General features: G+C 45.5%; 1 protein-coding gene and 1 long non-coding RNA gene across 6 annotated transcripts in view; one reads left to right on the top strand and one right to left on the bottom strand.

Moving 5' to 3' along the window:
* Nucleotides 1-1,496, bottom strand: part of babo (TGF-beta receptor type-1 babo) — a 157,449-nt gene extending 155,953 nt beyond the window's left edge. For 3 of the 5 annotated variants that reach the window (XR_011511216.1, XR_011511215.1, XM_070531396.1), the window contains exons 1-2: nucleotides 1,291-1,496; nucleotides 1,074-1,191 (exon numbers count right to left, since the gene is read on the bottom strand). Coding sequence is in view for 3 of the 5 variants with exons in the window: in XM_070531396.1 (XP_070387497.1) it covers nucleotides 1,074-1,191; nucleotides 1,291-1,306 (134 nt within the window). In the remaining 2 variants the exon portion in view is untranslated. The remainder of the gene's footprint in view (nucleotides 1-1,073; nucleotides 1,192-1,290) is intronic. The other 2 variants (XM_070531398.1, XM_070531397.1) reach the window with 2 other exon arrangements.
* A 9,073-nt stretch (nucleotides 1,497-10,569) lies between these two features.
* Nucleotides 10,570-16,283, top strand: LOC139054437 (uncharacterized). Its single transcript, XR_011511217.1, has 2 exons — nucleotides 10,570-10,863; nucleotides 12,446-16,283. It is a non-coding gene; the product is annotated as an uncharacterized lncRNA (long non-coding RNA).
* The last annotated feature ends 3,022 nt before the right edge of the window (nucleotides 16,284-19,305 follow it).

Consider the following 19,305-nt stretch of genomic DNA (forward strand, 5'->3'; position numbering starts at 1 on the left):
CAGTGTCTCTTGCAGCCTGTGTGTTGTTTAGGGACCCCATAATTTGATTTCATTTTGAAGGTTTGCATGCAGTCTGTTCAGTAAAAAAAAAAGGCTCATTTACATTATTTGATGCATGCAACTGAGTAAATGAAAAAGGAGACAGCACATCAGTGCCAGCACACTGTTTTAATAAGATGTAGACATGGCGAGAGTGGCCATACAATTGATTTTTCTGAACTGAGACAAAAAATTCATAAGCTGCCAAAAAGCGGGGCATTCGTGAAAAATCATTGAGTACAAGCTATCTTTCCTATGCATTCATAAGGCGCTTAGCAGTGACAGACATGAACATCTGCACAATTAGTAGCCAGTACAATTCTTTAACAAAATTTCGCATATAAAGGTGCACAACCGCAGCTCTCCTACAGCAAATTCACATCGCCGCTTGCATCGGTCTCTGTAGAGGCTCCAGGCCTCGATATTTTCACAGAAACGAATGTTAAACAATTTCAAATAGTGAATTCCCTAAGCAAATCGCTATTTTGCAACACCCCTAAATTCAACCAGTTTCAAAAGTTACACTTTCCTTCTGGAGTTGAACCTTAACCGAGCCAAAATGCTTGAACCATACCTTGAACCGAACCAATAAGCGTTTCACTTAGCCACCCTGCATGCAAATCATCTGTATGCAGTGAAGAACATACACCCATAATTTCCCTGCACTTCTCACAAACGCACGGTAGACTAGAATGGCATGTAGTCGCATCAAAAAACAAAAAGCCGTCCCATCAATGTGTTACACGCACACACCACTGTCTCGGTAGGCACTAATGAATAAGCGTCTTTTTATACGCTGCAAGACCTTGTTGAACAACAATCCACCTGCTTTGAAGTTTCTTTAGCAACCACAAATGCTAACCGGAAAATGCGACCCTGTACTCTGAATGCCCCGATTCTCTGCCTATGAAATAATTTGCACGCCGAGTAAGAATGAAACAGTTTCAAACATTGAACAAAAGTGCGTGTAGTGCTCGCTTTCGGACTTAACGATGACATAAAAAGCGTCACCGCCAAGGAGTGGACAAGCTCACCTGTATTCGTGCACGAGGGCGCCCGTCTTGGATTTTGTGGTGGTGGCGAAACAGATGCCGTCGGTTACACAGGTGTGATTGGTATCCTCACCGCAGATATCACAGTAACACTTGAGGCCTGCAACGAGAACGGCAGCATGGCGACGCTCATCGCATACGTGCCAATACGACGGCAGGCTGTGCGCTTTCATAAGAACAGCAAGTAAACTACACTTACGGTGGCCCCGCTCCATGGTTTCAATTTCGCACCCGAATCCCGAAAGCAATCTTGTGAAAGACGTTGACACCTACATGTGACTGCAATGATCTCAAGCACCACTACGAAGGAGACGAACTGAAAATGCACCCAGCGACGACAAAAAAAACGGGCATCATCGATCCCAAGGAGATGATACGCGCTGCGATGCGGCTACCGGGCCGCCGCGGAGTCCGAAAACAGCTCTCTCCCTCTCGCTCTTGCTTTTTCTTTCCTTTAAGCAGCAGGGATGTGCGAATATTCAAAACTTTCGAAAACGAATTGAATATTAAAATAAAATTATGGGGTTTTATGTGCCAAAACCACTTTCTGATTATGGGGCACGCCGTAGTGACGGACTCCGGAAATTTCGACCACCTGGGGTTCTTTAACGTGCACCTAAATCTACACTCTTAAAACGGTTGCACCCTTTGGGGTGTATATTTGTCCCACAACAATAATCGTCATCTGCCTTGCTTGCGTTTCCTTTCCTGAAAACTCGGCGCTCGCTACTTTCCTGTCGAGAATGCTGCGTCACACTGATAAGGCGCATGTCGTTCGTGACTGGAAAGTACCGGGCTCGCAGCGTTAAAGAAAGGACACGCGGGCAGCACGGATGACGATTATTGTTGTGGGACAAGATACGCCCCAAAGGGTGTAAATTTTTCTAAGAGTGTAAGTGCACGGGTGTTTTCGCATTTCGCCCCCATCGAAATGCGGCCGCCGTGGCCGGGATTCGATCCCGCGACCTCGTGCTCAGCAGCAACCACGGCGAGTGGATCGAATATTGTCCTATTCAATGTCTTCGAATTGAATAGTCGCTATTCGTAAACGCGAACAGTTTTCCATTATTTCGTAATCGTCAACTGTATACTCAGACAAACAAAAACTTCACTGACAATTACGATGTACCCTAATGCGGAATTTGTGTTTTCATTTCACAATCTGTCGCGTGCGGCACGTTGCAAACGGAGCGAAGTGCGGCGCGACTGTAGCGAGAGCCAGCGCGCGGGTGACACGTGGGCGCGATTCGCATGCAGCAACTAGCCGCCGCTGACACAACCTAGCTATGACACAACTCCCAGACAATTGCGCATGCGTCATTTCGTAGCCATGGCATGCACTCTTAAAACTGTTGCATCCTTTGGGGTGTGTATTTGTCCCACAACGATAATCGTCATCTGCCTTGCTTGCGTTTCCTTTCCTGAAAACTCGGCGCTCGCTACTTTCCTGTCGAGAATGCTGCGTCACACTGATAACGCGCATGCCGTTCGTGACTGGGAAGTACCGGGCTCGCCGCGTTAGAGAAAGGAAACGCTGGCAAAACGGCATGACATCGTTGTGGGACAAGATAAGTCCCAAAGGGTGTAAATTTTTATAAGAGTGAAGGCAGACGACGATTATTGTTGTGGGACAAGATACACCCCAAAGGTGTAAACTTTTAAGAGTGATGCATCGTCGTCGCGCTGCGCTTTTCGTCTCGCGCTCCGCATCATGCTACACCATCCTCTCCGTTTTCCTCCTCGCGTCTTTCATGGCCTGCTGCGTTCCGCGTTCGCTTTCACTGTGCTTCCAGCAGAACTTTTTATTGGGCTAATTGGTGCATGTTACTGAAGTACTAAAGCGCCAAACAGACGACACAAGAAGAGGCACGGACGAGCGCTTATCCGTGCTTGGATAAGCGCTCGTCCGTACATGCAGAGGAGGGGGAAAGACCCCCTCCTCTCCATGTACGGCGCTGCCCCGACAGATGGCGCGCCACGCGCGCATTGGATAGGGTGCCTCGATGCCTGCCCGCCGCGCCGCCGTTCAGGGTGGTGACAGCCCCGCGGCGCCGCCATATTGGTTTGAAGAAGCGCCTCGCGCGCCCGCCGAGCTATCGTTGCAGAGGGCAGGATTCTCACCAATCGCATCGGAAGCTGAAAATTTCTGGCATGTGTGGAATTATGCTTTCGGGCTGAAATACAGAGCTCATATTCTGTTGTAAAAAAGCACAGTAGTCATGTTGGCAGAGCGCTGCGGTGTTACAAGGAGAGGCGATTGGCGAGTCGGAATGTTAATTGAGTTTTCACTGTCGCAATATTATTTCGTTTGAACGGTGGAAAATTTTTTGACAAAACCGTTTGAGAAATTACACAACGCTTATCTGTTCACGTGTTGGTAGGCTCCCTCGAAACTTTGAAGCACATGTTTCGTTTGCTGCGTTTAACAGCAGTTCACGGCCTTATATCACAGAGTCCCAGCCGTAACACAGACGCAACACTAATTTTAAAGATGTTCTTGTGCACGCCAAACTACAGAAAAAGAAGAAGTTAAGAACCAATCCCTGTGGTCGCCCCAGGTGCTCTACATGCAAACACATTCAATCCACTACTACAGTAAAAAGTACAGCGTCGAATTACACACACAAGGTAACTTCGGCTTTCACCTGCACATCAAGCAATGTAGTCTACTGTCTAGAATGCGCCGCTTGTAGCAAACAATACATAGGTGAGACCGGACAACAAATCAATACAAGACTCAATGGTCACCGCGCGGACACAAAACACAATTTACCCAAAGCAGTAGCCAGCCACTTTAATGAACATGGACATATGTTTGACAAAGCAAGGCTCTATATACTACAAACAAATTTCCGTTCCCCTCGCGAAAGGAAGTACACGGAATCATACCTCATACACAAGTTTAATTGCCTACACCCGACAGGAATTAATTTGGCACGCGGCAACTTAGAATCTTTAAAAGCTGTAACTTAAATCTGAAACTCTCATATCATCAACCAATACACAAAACACATTAGGCCACCAGCCAACTTTAATTCTTAACCTCACCTACTCTTTCATTTCGGAGGAAAAAAGGGGAGGGAGGAGGGAAAAGAAAAAAAAGAAAAAAATTTCCTGCCTACTACTCAATTTAATATACTCTTTCAGGATTTTACTTCTATACCAAGTGTACGATCCCCTCCTTCCATGTACACGTGCCCGTGCCCGCCTCTGCACGCGTCACCCTCCTGTTTGCTATACCGATTTCGCCCCCCCCTTCCCCCTGCCCCCCTTTTTTAGTCCTTTTTTTTGAAACCCCCTCGACAACACATTCCGAAGTCAATATGCCTTTTTCGGCGCCTCAACCCAGAGTATCGCCTTCTGGATGCCGCCGTAACGACACCTACGTTAAGCGCGTGGGGCAGTGCCCCTTGAAAGACCATGCCGCTGCCTTTCAGTCTCCCCACACATTGCACCGCAGACTCCTCGTCGCCACCTTAACTATTTCAAAATTACTCGACCTATTGCTTGACCGGCCGTTCTAATGCCTCAAAAACATGCCGCCAACGACTCCCCCTGAATTACTCCTAACCTTTCGCATCCCCAACACGCTCCCAAGCCCCCGTATTGCTTAAAGATTTCATTTTTCTCTTTCTTTTTCTTTCACCCCCCCCCTTTGTTGTGTCTTGGTACGGCCCTGGCTCCCCGCTCCTTTTTTTTCTTTTTCCCCTTTTTTCTGCTTCTATTTCTTTTCTTTCCTCTCCGCGTGCCCACTCTCACGCTCTTGTCCCTTCGTCTTGAGAATGAGGCTCACAGACGTCGGACGACAGCGCCTGTTCCCTCTTGTAATCTCTCTCTTTAAAACCAGCCGCCAGCGACAACACCCGCACGTGACGTCACTGCACTAACCCTTTAAAACTAACACGCCGAGGATGACGAGGCCGCCTTTGACGAAGATAGGTCCACCTATCGAAACGTTGGCCAGCCTGTCTGAGGTACTTCAACCCTGTTTAAAAAATTTTATACCACAGCGTGCCATTCCATCTGCCAGCCCCTTTCTTGTTTTTGGACGATAAGAATACTGTTACACTGCAAGAGCGTGTGCGAAAATGTTTTCAATGTCGGTTGCTCACGAGAGCACGAAAATGCCGCCTCACCAACTCGTCGACCGCACGGGAGACACGAGCAGCGGGCAGCAACGTCGAACCAATATGGCGGCGCGTCTGCCGAACGGCGGCGCGGAGCGGTACAAAGGCTGTCACCACCCTGAACGGCGGCGCGGCGGGCAGGCATCGAGGCACCCTAGCATTGGAGCTTGCGAGGACTGGTGCGAGGCGGCCCGGACTCTCTCTCCCCTGACAACGCTTCGCCTTGCTCCCTCTGCAGAATCAACGTCCTTCCTTTCTTTAGATCACTATCTGTCTATCTCTCTGCCCGTGCCGATCACGACGTTTGGCTGGCGTGCATCATTTCCCCCTCCGAGATACCGAGTTCTTTGCTTCGTTCCGCTTGCTCAGGCGCACGTTTCGTTGCTGCGCCGAACGCCGCGTTGCTCGACCATATGGCTCGACGCTCACCGCGTCCGATGCGGGGCGCCTCGTAAGTGATGGCTGCCCTGTAGCCCATTGTCTTACACCACTTGGCGGGTCGACGGGAACGCTGTCGCGTTCCACTCTTGAAGGCGAAGCTTAAGCGTCCTCCAATTTTTCCTTTCTTTTTCCTTTTTTTTTTCAGGCGCTTCCTGTGAGCGCGTCGCCGTTTCCATTTGGTGTACGTGCTGTGCACGTGCGTGCGTGCGTGCGTGTGTGTAATGAAAATCTGCGTTCTATATTTTGCAGGGATTGGTAGCTCTATACGAATATGTATATAGCTTATGTAAACAGTAATTTTGACCTCTTCAATGCGTCGAACATTAATTTGGGTGCTATGTACGTTAGCATATGTAGGTTGTGTTTTCTTTTTTGGGAGTACTTTATAAATATTGTATAATCTTGTTTTGTTTCCTTATGTACTTGCTCACTATTATATACCTGTTATTACCGTGTGCATTTGTCTTTGTTTTAAAAGTCTCGCTGTAAAGACACTGCCAAGCGAAAGGGGGCTGCGGCTTTGTCAATCTGAATCTGACAGCTTTTCCTGCGCCTCCGCTGTCTGTACCTTTACAAGGCAGAAATGAATAATTTGAATTTTAATAAATATTTATCGTCAAAGCATCACGTCTATATGTGCACGAAGTTCGATAGGTGCATGCATACACAGTCAATACGCTTTCCAGGGAGCTTTGTACGAAAATGGTAGATATGCTTCACAGGATACGGCGCTTGAAAAAACACTCATGATATACCATGAATTGATTCATTCCTAACTGCTTTATTGTTGAACGTCATTAGTTAATTGAGCAAAAAGTGGAAAAACTTGATCTAACTCTAGTTCTTCCCAACCAAATCCACGTCGACAGCAGAAATGCTCCATTTTATGATTTACATTGATTGACATGCAGCCTTAATTCTTCTTAGACGAATCGACAATAGCTACAAACATTGCAGATTTTGACATCTCTTCACCATTCGGCTTCGTATAATCGCTTCTTTCACCCTCCCCTGTGAAACTGAAATGTTTCCTAGAACTGTGCAGTCCACGAGTCGCCTGCGCTCAGATCGTTTGACGATTTTTGCTGTGCTGCGACAGGGCCCTTTACAATTACCACGCCGTTCGCGTACCATTTTGCTTGACTCTTTCCGCAGTTCAGATGACTATTACGAGAACTGTCTAATGCAATATCCACTTGATTAAATTTTGTTCCCCGTTAAATAGTTATTTTCTTGATAGTTTAACTACAAAAGAAGAAAGCAATAATGAACGACACAATAGTGTTGCAAACATATCCGTTTTTGAAGTATTGAAATCTTGTGCTTTTTGGTAAAGCAAATGTAATACTTACGCGATATGTCTTCTTCTTGCGACTTGCACACTGGTCTCCACGTACTCTTGCTCTCATAATAGTGGTCGTTGCATGCGCACCCGCATATATTGGGGAAAATAAATTTGATTCTGATTTCATTATTCACTCTAATTACTAGAGTTCGATCAGTCCAGAATAAAACACAGAACCATCCTTTAGCCGGAAAGTGATCTAACTGCCAGATGAACTGTCACTAACGTCTTTATGTGATGGTTGCTGTTTTTCCCCGTGTGATGAACCGCCGTCATCGCTTTTGTATAGCTGGTATATATTCCGTCATTATATATATTCGTCCGTCAATATTTGTTACGCAAAAACAACAAAAAATTGCTGCCTCTCACTTCTTCAAAGCACTGCGCAGCCTGCCGGAACGCACTGGCGCGTGTGAACGCATGGCCTGAAGGCTCAATTTCAAAGTGTTGTTCAATTGCTGCCTGAACCACTCGTGAAGAGCTTTCGCGCCACGTTACTTTATTATGCTCGCTTTTCTTGTGACCGATGACAAGACATTAAATTTAGCGGCCTCTGCAAGACTAAGCTGCATCAACACAGCTTCTTAAATATACGAATTGGCTCAGCGGCTGTCGGACAGTGTGCATGGTCCCTTGTGGCACGTAACTAAAAAAACCAATTAAACACTTAGCGTATATGCACAAAATGGCGCGACCACTAATATAACGTGAGAGGGGACTTTCGGTCTCACAAAAAAAAAAAACTATATATATATTACACGAAGTGATGCCGCATGGAAACGGGAAACGACGTATAAAAGCGGGTGCTCGCAATTAAGGCGCAATATACTCCTCGTTACTTACGAACTGCCGTCGCAAAATGCCGTGAAAGGTCGAGTGCCTCGTTCTTACTGCTGACTTCTTTGTCACCGTCGGCGATGATGGTTTCTGCCCCCCCCCCCCCCATGCGACCAAAGTTATAAGGCAGGCAGCACTTCAGAAATACCCGTAATAGAATCGAATACGGCGAAGGCACTGTGCGACGATTCTCCGGGCGACTTCGAAGGTCGCTCGCTTGGCGCGCCTGCACATCACCGCCGATCGTCTTGCACAAGGTTTCGATTAATACGCCGTAACCATATTGATGCGGCACTAAGAGCGTTTTAAACCGGGAGGATAAAGGCGGCGCGAAATGAACAGTGAGAACTCCCAGCTCGCGTGCTCTTGCGCACGGTGAAATGTCAGCGTTAGATAAAGTAAAAGAAAAATAGCACACGTTATGTTCATGTCACGAACCCAATATAATGTGAGGCGCGTTCCAAGACTTGAAATTTCGGGGAAAAAACTCGCGCTATATTCGTGCAAATAGTAAGTGCGTATCTCTCGTGTGTGGCCTCTCCTCTGGCTCACGCTGGTAGCAGCAAGTAAAGAACACCACCTTTTATAGTAATGTTATTTCATTATTTCAATGGTCAACTTACACTATAGCATTCAGGCACTCCAGCTACCTGTGTCTCTGTTTGTGGTTGTACCCATTCGCTACATTATGTCATTAATTACAAACACTCATTTAGGCGTAAACCTCGTTTATGCATTATGGCATATGTCTTTATCAATTAGACGTCATTTCGGACGTTCGGTGGTCGCGATCTGTCACGTAAGTGCATCATAGCCCCATATAAAAACCAGAAAACATGTATATTCGAACGCGGAAACCGAAAGTTCGATCACGTCAAACGACTGTTTCTTTTTTTTTTCTTCTCATATATGTGCCAGCTAGAAGAAGTGCGGGATATCTACCAGACGTTCGTATGTAAAATATCCACAATGAGACTTTCGACGGATGCGATTTCGTATACTGAGGCAGTACATGCATGAGTCATATATTGTAATGACGAAGCTTTGTTTTAGATGAGAGCTACGTACGTGGCCGCCTGCATGCAGCGCGCAGTCTGCCATTTGGGAAGTGGTGCCATTGTCGAGAAGGCCCTTCCTCTTGCGCAAGAGCGATATATGAATTAAGCTCTATACGCGAAAACGTTTAAAGTTGACAGCAGCAATTGATGGACAAGAAAAAAGAAACAATATAGCCTAACGTAAGTCGTTACATGTTTTCAGCCAGAAGCTTAACTATATTAGGCAAAGCTGTATAGGTAAAACTATACTGATAAAAAATATTACAATTAAACTGTACATTTGTTGCGACGCACTATAGCGTATGCATCCATGTTAATTTTTCCGCATGCAAGTGCTTTTGTGGTGCTGCCTTGGGCGTGTTTCTGAATTTCTCATCGTGGGCTAAGATAGATCGCACCGTTTATTCAAAATTTACTAACAGACACCGCTGGCCTCTCGGCCGCAAGCGCAGCCTACAGCGACCGAAAAGCAAAAGTTTCCCGCGCCTCTCCGTCTGCCTTCCTGGTTGCGGACGTTTTGTATTTTTCTTTCTTCCTTTTCTTTCCCCTCCTAGTTCCATACTGCGGTTACCCGATCACGCTACTCGGCCTTGGGCTCGGTCCTCCCTTCTTGCCCCCATTCTTCCCCGCCTCTGGACTATTTTCCTTTACTTTTTTTCCCCCTTAGTCCAGAGTCGCCAGAGGCTATATCAGCTTGTCGTTAGAAGTAAAGCCCCTACATCCACGCGCCACCGCCGACCAGGTTAAAGGGACACTAAAGGGGACACTTGCCGCTTTTAAAGCGTGTAAGTTAAAGCGTGTAAGTTAAAGCGTGCCGCTTAAAGCGTGTAAAAGCGGCACACCGCCACCCCCCGAAGAAGAACCCCCTGAAGAAGGAGCCGAATGGGCTCCGAAACATCGGGCTAATAAAATTCAGTTATTTTGTTGGAGTCAGTCTCAAGTTCTAATCAATTTCCCAACCAGACAGGCAATTCTGTCGAAATGTTTAGCTTGTTATTGTGTGTACGACTACATGTTACGTAAAAAGTATGAGCGGGCCGCTAATGTTGGAGGACAGACGACAAGGTTCGCGCTCGCTTTGAAACAGTTGGTCGTCTGTTCTTGCTTTTCTTCCCTTGGTCATGCATTGTGCGTGAGTAAAGATGTAATATGCGGGAATGGAAACATTCTATGAAGATTTTACTTCGAGAATGCGTTATTCGCGTAGCCATATCCACGTTTTAGACGAAGCCTCTTACAACACCAGCCAACACAAGCCTCGCAGGCACGGTGCCCCATTAAGAAACTCCCATAGACGGTAGCGCCAGATTACCCTCTAGGTGTTATAGTGAGAAACTCTATGCCGCCAACCTACCCTCCTCCTCCACGCTCCTCTCCCACTCACCCCCTCAGCTTCCGGCGTCAAGCGGAACTTACGTAGCTTCAGCTTCCTTTTCCGAGTGGAAATGACGCTATGTCAGACATGCGTTTCCCCGCAGGCCGGCTGAGGCCGGTGAACAATAGAAGGCAGCATTCACGTGACCCTGCGTTCCCGGATGTTGGTTCCCTAAGTTGGTTTCCAATTGTCCCTATGGGGCCACTGAATACCTAGTGTGTCACGTGATTGGGAAGGTTTCTTCCCTGTATTATTGCCGGAACATACAACAACCCAATGCGTGCAATGACGCAAAACCACGTGCATCCAAATGCCGCCTCTCCGCTTCGGAATGGCGCACGTATGTGATCGAGCTGCCATCGGCGATGACGATCGTCGCTGCGAACTTTGCAGCAAACTATTCATACAGGGGAAGAACATGCTGCAACACATCAGGAACGTTCACAGAATGGCCTTGGGTGTCAAGAAATTGATGAAATGCGACGTATGTGGGACTTCCCTGCTTACAATGGAGAAGTATTCGGTGCACCAGATCACTGCGCACAACTTCGAGGCTGACTACGTGCACCTGTGTTCCGGAACAATAAGGGTGAGGAACAGTTTTATTAAGTTTATTCTCAGTCATCGTGAGCAAATGACGTTTAAACGCAATAATATATGTCGGACTTTTTTAAATTTCTTGTGCGCAGTGTGCCTCCAAAAGCAGCTAGTTGTTTATACCTTGCGGGCCTTTGTTTTTTCTTTCTGCATCTGTTTCGCGAAGAGCAGCTTTTGCGCAGGTGCCCAATTTATTTCGTTGGGGTATGTTGAACTTTGTATCCTCGTTAAATATAATTTGTTTGTTTTGTATGGTCATGTGTGCGCGCTCCCAGCGATGCGCTACATGACGTACGTTTGGCATGGTCTGCTTTCCTGCACAGCAAGTGGAGTGAAATTTGACGTTTGTACATCTTTTTTTCTTTTTTTTAAGCGACAGGAGTAAGCTGTTCTGCGTTCTGACGTTGCTCTGTGCCACATGCGTGCGTGGCCTAGTCTTCGCCTCAATCACTTTGCAATGCGGCAGAGACGCAGAACCGGGACCATACTTGAATTTGCGGATGTCGCCGGGATGGTTTCCCAGCGTATTGTTGGCAAACTCTTTATTAGTACATTTCATAGAATAGAGCGAAATGTGACGCTCGCGCACCCCCCCCCCCTTCTTTTTTTTTTTTTTTCTTGAACGAGAGGAGGGATTTGCTCTGCGTTCTGACGTACGTTGCTCTGCGCTACTTGCGTGTGTGGTGCAGTCTTCGCCTCAGTGCAGGCCGCAATAGGTCCGAATGCAGACGACGTATGTCCAGGACCACACTTGCAATTGCGGCTGTCAGCGGCTTGCTCTCCCGGCGTACTTTGGGAAAATTCTTTAGTAGTACCACAGTCCTTCAATTGAAGGACTCTGGTTGTAGATTTCATAAAATAGAGCCAAATTTGACGCACGCGCAATCGTTTTTTCTTTAAGAAGAGTGTGTTAGGAGGCTACTTGGTAAGACATCTTTTTGTGAACTTAAACTGCGCTTGGCAAAAGACACCAATGTCGAAGAAGACGGGACGAACGCAGACTAGCAACTGGTTTATTGAAATCACACATAATGCTGCCTCCTCGAACCAGGCGCATGCCCAAGCCAGATCATAACCGCGTGATGATGGAACACTCCCTCGCCAAGCCCCTATCTACAGTAAAAAAAAATCAAGCTCTTCTTGAAAAGAAGGAGCTTTTCAAGAAGAAACTGAGAGAAGGGATTCACACTGCTCTGGGGCGTAGCTTGCACCACGTGCTCTCAGTTCGTCTTTGTCTTATCGTAACAGCATTGCTGTGAATGTACAGTCTGATTCAATATTGAGGAAGGAGTGAGCATAGATCATGCTTAAGTTTCATATTTGTTTCTTATTAAAACAAAACTAATATGATAAATTTTTTGAAGTTATGGCGCATTGCATATTTGAAATTCAATTTTAACAGAAATTTGAGCAATATCAAGGGTGACCTCATGACACAGTCGAGTTGAAGGTGACGGAGTAAAATAAATGCTACATTACCCGTGTACAAAGCCTTCAAAGTGATTATTTTTGTTTGCATCTCTCTCCACAAAGTACTTGTCACCATCTAATGCTATTTTGTGCTTTTATTACAGAATTTCATGAATGGAAAGCAGAAGAAGAGGGTAGCAAAAACTGCTGGTTCATTTTGCCCAGGGACTCCAAAAAGCTGGCCAGTGGAGAGACAAGGATCCACTATTACTGTAATAGATCAGGCGAGGCAAGGAAAAAGGAAGGTCATAGTGACCGTCGGGAGAAAAGTCAGGGGAGCTGTAGGTCTGGTAAGATATGTCTTTCATTTATTACCGTCACAATGGACAACACTCAGAGTCCGACACCTGAAGGCACCACCATAAAAGTCAGGTATCAAAGAAACCATTATGGTCATAAACCAGAAATTCAGCACTTGAGAATGAGTGACAAGGAAAAGGCCAGTGTAGCAGATAACCTAGAAAAGGGTGTGCCCATGAAAACCATACTAAAGCGAATAAGAACATCTGTGGCATCCAAGCTGAGGCCAGTGCACTTGGCAGAGTGCTCAACATTGCTGCTCCTGAACGTTGTCACACTAATGACGCTGTCAGTGTAGACACGTGGGTGCTTGTAATGAAAGAAAAAGGTGAAACACTTGTCCGCCTGTACAAGGCACAAGGTGCAGTGGACCCAAGTGGTACATTTTCTTCAGCAGACTTTGCTCTTGTTCTGATGACAGAGCCTCAGAAGGAGCTACTAGAAAAATTGGGCCCTGCAGGGACTCTGTGTCTTGACTCCACACATGGAACTACAGAGTACCAGTTTGAGCTGACCACTCTTCTGGTGCTAGATAAAAAAGGATCAGGTGTAGCTATAGCTTATTTCATCTGCAACCAGATGAACGAGCAAACTTTGACAGCATTCTTCAAATCTCTCGAGTCGGCCATGGCCCAAAAAGTGGCCGCTAAGACATTGATATCTGATGATGCCTCGCAATTCTACAAAGCATGGTCCAGGGTCATAGGTGCCGCAAAACAGAAACCTCTCTGTGCCTGGCATGTGGATAACAACTGGCGTAAGAAGACACTCGAGTGTGTAGAGAAACAGCTAAGGCCACATGTTTACCATAGTGTGTGGCTACTCTTAGAGTTCCTCGCGGAAAAGGCATTTGAAGATTATTTTAAGCAATTCCTTTCTAGTCCGGAAGAAAAACTGAGGGACTTCCTCAAGTACTTCAAAGACCACTATGCAGTTAGGCCGTAAGAGTGGGCCTATCGCTTTAGGACTAGAGCAGCTGTCAACACTAACATGCACCTTGAGAGCAAGCACAGAACGTTAAAGCATACTATGCTGGAGAGAAAACAGAATAAGCATGGTGACAAACTAATTTCTGCCCTCATGGACTTGACAAATCATTTTTTAATGAAAAGGGCTAGCCAGATGATGAAAGGGGCAAAGGGTAAGGAGCTGAGAACAATTCAGAAGAACCACAGGTCTGGCAGTGAAATGGCAGCTTGTGCCAAAATAAATGAAGATGGCATATGGACTGTGCCATTTCAGTCTATTAAAGGGCTCTCATATAAAGTGTCAAAAGTGAAAGATGGTGCTTGCTGTCCTTTGAGGTGCAAGGAATGCGCAGTGTGTGTGCAAGCACAGTCACTGTGTGGTCATCACTAATCCAACTAGCAGCAACAAGGCCCATGAGAGCTCACCCAAAGAAGCATGTGAGGCAAGTCGGGCATTGCACATTGTACAGAGTATAACAAAGCTGGAAGCAGCCAAAGCAGTGTCAAGCTCAACACTCTTAAGAGCAAAAATGGACTCAGTCAGACAGGCAATATCAGATGGTGAAGTCTCTGAGGGTGTGGCTGAGAAGGCAAACAATTTGTTTGAGCCAGTTTTCATGCTTGTGGAAAGTGAAAGTGACCCAAAAAGAAAGATGCCAGACCATTCAAATGAACCAGCCAACAAAAAAGTTGTGCACCTGTTAAGATTTCACTCTACAAAAGCCCCTAGATTGTCGCAGCCATCATCTAGCCTTTCAAGGCCCACTGAAGCTCGAAAGGAAGTCCTTAAATAACAGCTTAGGGACAGCAACATAGAAACTGAAGAGATAACCACGTCAGCAGGGCACGATTACTGGTAACAAGCCTCCAGTGCAGTTAGGAAGAGAGAAGTGGTGCAGTAGTGCTGTGCTGTCATGCCTTATAGAAGCAGGTTGAGGGCTCGCATATAAACAAATCATGACATGTGGTCTCTGATGATTAGCCCGTCTGTTTTTGTCTGTGGTGTGTAGCCATATGTCACAGCTGGATGGTATGTGTGTTAGAGCACGAGAGATGCCTCCATGCTTGTTGTATGAGCTGCTGCTAAGTGTTCTGTGAAAATAGGTACAGACCCAGCGGTTATCTCTGGTATGTGGCAGCTGTTGGATAGTAGTGTGTTCGAGCACGCCTCCATGCTTGTCATATGAGCCGCTGGTAAGTATGTCTGTACATAGATGTAAGGAAGCGCATTGGACGGTTTGTAGTGTTTCAGTGTGCAAAAGCCTCCAATGTGTTTTGCTACTTATAAATTTGTGTAAACACTCAGTAGTGCAGTAGTCATGATGTTGCACTGCTGAGCTCAAGCCTGTGGGTTCAATCCCAGCAAAGGTGGCTGCATTTCAGTGGTGGTGAAATGAAAAAAAAAAAAAAGCATGTAGTTGAATTCAAGTGCACATCACAGAACCCAAGGTGGTCAAAATAATACTGAGTCCCGCACTGTGGCATGCCTCATAATTCTATCTAGATGTTGTGTTCCATGTGATGTTCTTTATTGCCCATTTGAATAAACTTTTATTTTTCAGATTACCAAAATAGAGGGTATATGCAGTGGTGTTGTGTGCAGTCTGGATAAGTTGCTCTGGTCATGAGCACTCAATGAAAACTTCTGCATATTTGGCTGCAGCAGACAGTGTCATAATGATAGTAAAGACTATGCAGAAAGCTTTAGGCCACTCTACATATCAGATCAGTTTTATATTGCATCCTTTATGGTGCTTATGGTGGCAGAATAATAATTGGCAATGCTTCCTTACACATTTAATATTTTTCTTTTTTTCTTTTGGAAGAGCAACCTTGGAAGAATAATCTACAACAATGCTCCTACCTTCTCTTTCACTGTCTCCCCATTTCTTTTCTACACTTCAACTTCATTCTACGCACTATCTTATTCTCCTCTTCATCCTACATTGATGGTGTGGGAAAGTGAGCTAAGCGTGCATAAAGATTGCTGTGCAGAACTTAATTGCAGCACTGACGAAGACAAATCTTTGTCAAAAGGTTCATTACAGCTACATTCCCCCTCCAAACACTGTTTATCACTTCAAGCCTTCATATTCCTGTGAGCTTTTGTCTTGTTTAACAGTTGTAACAGTCATACTATTTATTACTATCAATAGCGAGCATACATTTTGCACTGCAAAGTGCTGTTTAGAAGACGTGTGAGTTTCTACTTCCCTTATGATAAATACTCCAGACATTCAGTCTCTAATTTATGAAAATCTTTCAAACATTGCCAGTGATGACCACCATATGGGTTAATGTCGGCATGGGACTGAGGCTTTCCCGCAAAAAGAACAGTTATGTTTTGCTCATATCATGTGACTGACAGTTTCTGCTGTAATTTTTGCACTTGTCAACTGCACTGTGAGGAGTTCGTTTCTGTGAATATGTGCTGGCCTGATTCTTCTTAATCACGCATTTCAGATCTTGTGCTGTGAGATGAGGAGGTGTAAAATAAAAACACCACGTAGATTTCACAATGCCTTTAAGAAACCACGCAAAGCTTGGAGATGAAGCATTACATGCAACTTGAACCAAGTGTCTGGACACAGCAAGTGAAAGTTGTTTTGTCATGAGTGAGGCTGTCGGCGTTACTTGTAACTGCCTTTAAATAAAAGTTTGTTTCAAAACAGTGGCTCAACTCTGTGTTCCCCCGGTAAAAAACAAAACCATTGGGATTTGCAATTCTCTTTTTAAACATAATTGACCAATATGAATAAAAAAAAACTTTATGAATCAAGATATAAGCTTGCCATACCATGAAAACACTTGAAACTCCTTTTGAGAAGTTTACTCATACGCGAACACATTATAGCAATTATTTTCAATCGTGTACCCACAATTTGCCTCGTCACCATGTCAAGTTTCAAGGCAGATTTTTTTTTTTAGACTCCAGGAAGCCGTATGCTTAATTCTATCCATTGTTTACTGCATTGCATTTGATTTTCTATAACAAATAAAATGAATTCTCCATTGATTGCACCGACGCTCACGTTATAATTATATGCTATTATTATTGACTAGTCTTTTATATATATTCTTGGAGGGTGGGGGCTGCACTGGTGGCGTTCTACGAATTTGCGCCGCGTGTTTGTGCGGGTAAACTTAAGCGCAGAATTTTTTTTTTTGCGCGTTATGAAAACAATGCACTGCAGATATTTTAATTAATGCAACGAGCTGTATGAAATATCAGTCAAGGGGTTGGAAACATCGCTATAGAGAATCCCGACTATTTTCTTTTGCGTGTGTGTATTTGGAGTTGATGCACAGTTTTGTTTATTTACTTATTTTGGCTACATTGCGCCAATTGCGCTTCCATAGAATAAAGAAACGCGCTTCCGCGCGCTTGCCGACTCGATCGCAAGAGGACAGCCTGATCAACATCAATATCAGCAGCAATGGCGGATTTGCGCTTGCCGTGGCGCTTGCGAAGTTTTCAATAGTTTTCGCCTTATAAGTGATTCTTTTGCTATTTTAACGTGTGGAGGTTCATTGTACGTTTGTTTTTTCAAGTTTGGCATGTGTTTTAACACATGTGAAGGTGTAGTCTTTTCTTCTTCAGCGGATATATGTACAAGACCCCGTTCACCGTCTATCAGGTAAGATGTGTACGTATGCTACACGCAAGCGTAGTGCTTCATTAAGCCACAGTGCACTACAAAGTTAAGCATGAACGGTACACAAAATTCACAAGTTCTAAGTATTGCCAAGAACAACCATTGATTGGCGAAGTTCTCACAGGTGTTGCAGAAGTTGTTGGGCGCGGCAGTGCTGAACGTAGCGTTAGCGGCTTAAATCGTGTTTTTTTACTAGTAACAACGTGTCACTATTTCATATTATTGGCGGCGTCTCCAGGACACCAAATCGGTAACGGGGACACCAGAGCTAGAACCCGGACTGGTCCATGGGTTGGGGCTCGCCGAGGCCTGCGCGTGCTAGTAGTATATCTATGATGCTCGTAGGCTGTGTGTAAGTCGTACTTCCCGAATTTTCTGACGCATTTTAAGATCAGCTGTCCGCTTTCGCGGACAAGAAAGCAGGAGTCAGGGTGGTCCGTGGGTTGGGGCAACATAACCTGCTTCCAGTTTGGGACCGCCCTGCTTCCAGTCTAATGCTCTCCTGAGGCCTCTGTTTGCCGGTTACATGTGCCCTCCTGGAGCAGTACTTGTAAATGAATCCGATCTATCGTCGCAACGAAAAAAGCGCCCCGCGACTTCTACAACACCAGTCAGAACCTTGCCCATTGGTTTACCTATGTGTGGCCGCAAATACCTGAAACTCAATGCCAGTTCAACATATTTGTTGGCAAGGGTGTCAGGTCGTTGCTTTGTGTGGAATCGGCCTTTTCTCAATTCTTAAGAATTTAACTGGAATGCACCTGACCAGTGCTGCTCTGTGGTGCTTGCCACCAATCCCTTGGACAGGGAAGACATGAGTATCCCTGTGCATACACTTTATACGCAGTAGTGTGACCGCTTCCTTTGGGAAACTACCACGTTAGCGATATTGTGAGCGCAATGTGGCTTTCCTTCATCTTCCTCATCCGTACGTAGTGTGTCGCTTCTTCCTCGCCATAGCTCTAGCTCGGCACGAATAAAGCGGTTCCTTAGAAGTGCTGGGGTTCTGCATACCAAGGGCGTATAAGGTAACAGTGCTTGTGCCTTTAATATGTCGCATTCGATCATTTTGAGACGTGGTGGTGTTCATGCGTTAGCACAATTCCAGGACATCCACAATGTAAGAGGTACATGATTCTCTAATTGTATACTCTCTCCAGGCCTTTCTCACAACCTCAGCACAAGTAGTGGGAGCATAAAAAAACTGACAAAGCTGGTGCATGAATGTTGCCCAGTCAGAAAGATCTGGCTCTTGGATCAAAGCCAATTTTTTTTTTACATTGTAGAGCCAGACGGGCATGCTTTGAAGTTTCTAAGAACTGTCCCACCATTGCTGACTCTGTTGTACATTTATCAAACCACTTGATTCTCACCAAGCTCAAGCTATGGTGACAAAGACGCGCTACATGCTTTACAGTCACATATTGCACTCGCAATACATCTGTTATGCCAGTTTGCCGAAATGAGCATGCACAGTAGTGACGAATTCACTATGCGTGCACAGGGATTTGCCTTTCCTGTCCTATGGGCTGTTGGCAAGCATCACAATGCTACACTCGTCAGGTACACCTCAGCTTTCAGTATGTTTACATTCGGTTGCATGAACATGGAGGGAGTGCGTTCGCTGTAATCAGTACCACACATTTTGCTAATGTAGGCTTGAGTGGCTTTCCCGTGTCTCCACTAAATAGTCGGAATACTTCCATGCATGATAGAATGATGAGCATTTAACCTCCAGACATGCAGCAGTCTTTATACCACTGCAAGGCAGAAGCAGCCTTCTCACCATGTTCACGCTCAAATAAATCCCATTATTAAGGCATTTTATGGGCCTCCCAAACCGCCTGCACCACCTGAATGATGTGACTTGTTGTTGCACCTGGCTGTTCATTTCATTTGGCATCCTCTGTTCGCACATATTCGTTTCCAATAATTCAAGAAAATTGCAGGGCTGGTTCGCAATCTTTTCTGTTTTCCTTATTTTTTTTATGGCCTTGTAAAACTGAGAAACGATAATGAAAAAAAGAAACAAAGGCTGCC

Source organism: Dermacentor albipictus, chromosome 1 (genome assembly GCF_038994185.2).
Source record: "Dermacentor albipictus isolate Rhodes 1998 colony chromosome 1, USDA_Dalb.pri_finalv2, whole genome shotgun sequence".
Classification (NCBI taxonomy): domain Eukaryota; kingdom Metazoa; phylum Arthropoda; class Arachnida; order Ixodida; family Ixodidae; genus Dermacentor; species Dermacentor albipictus.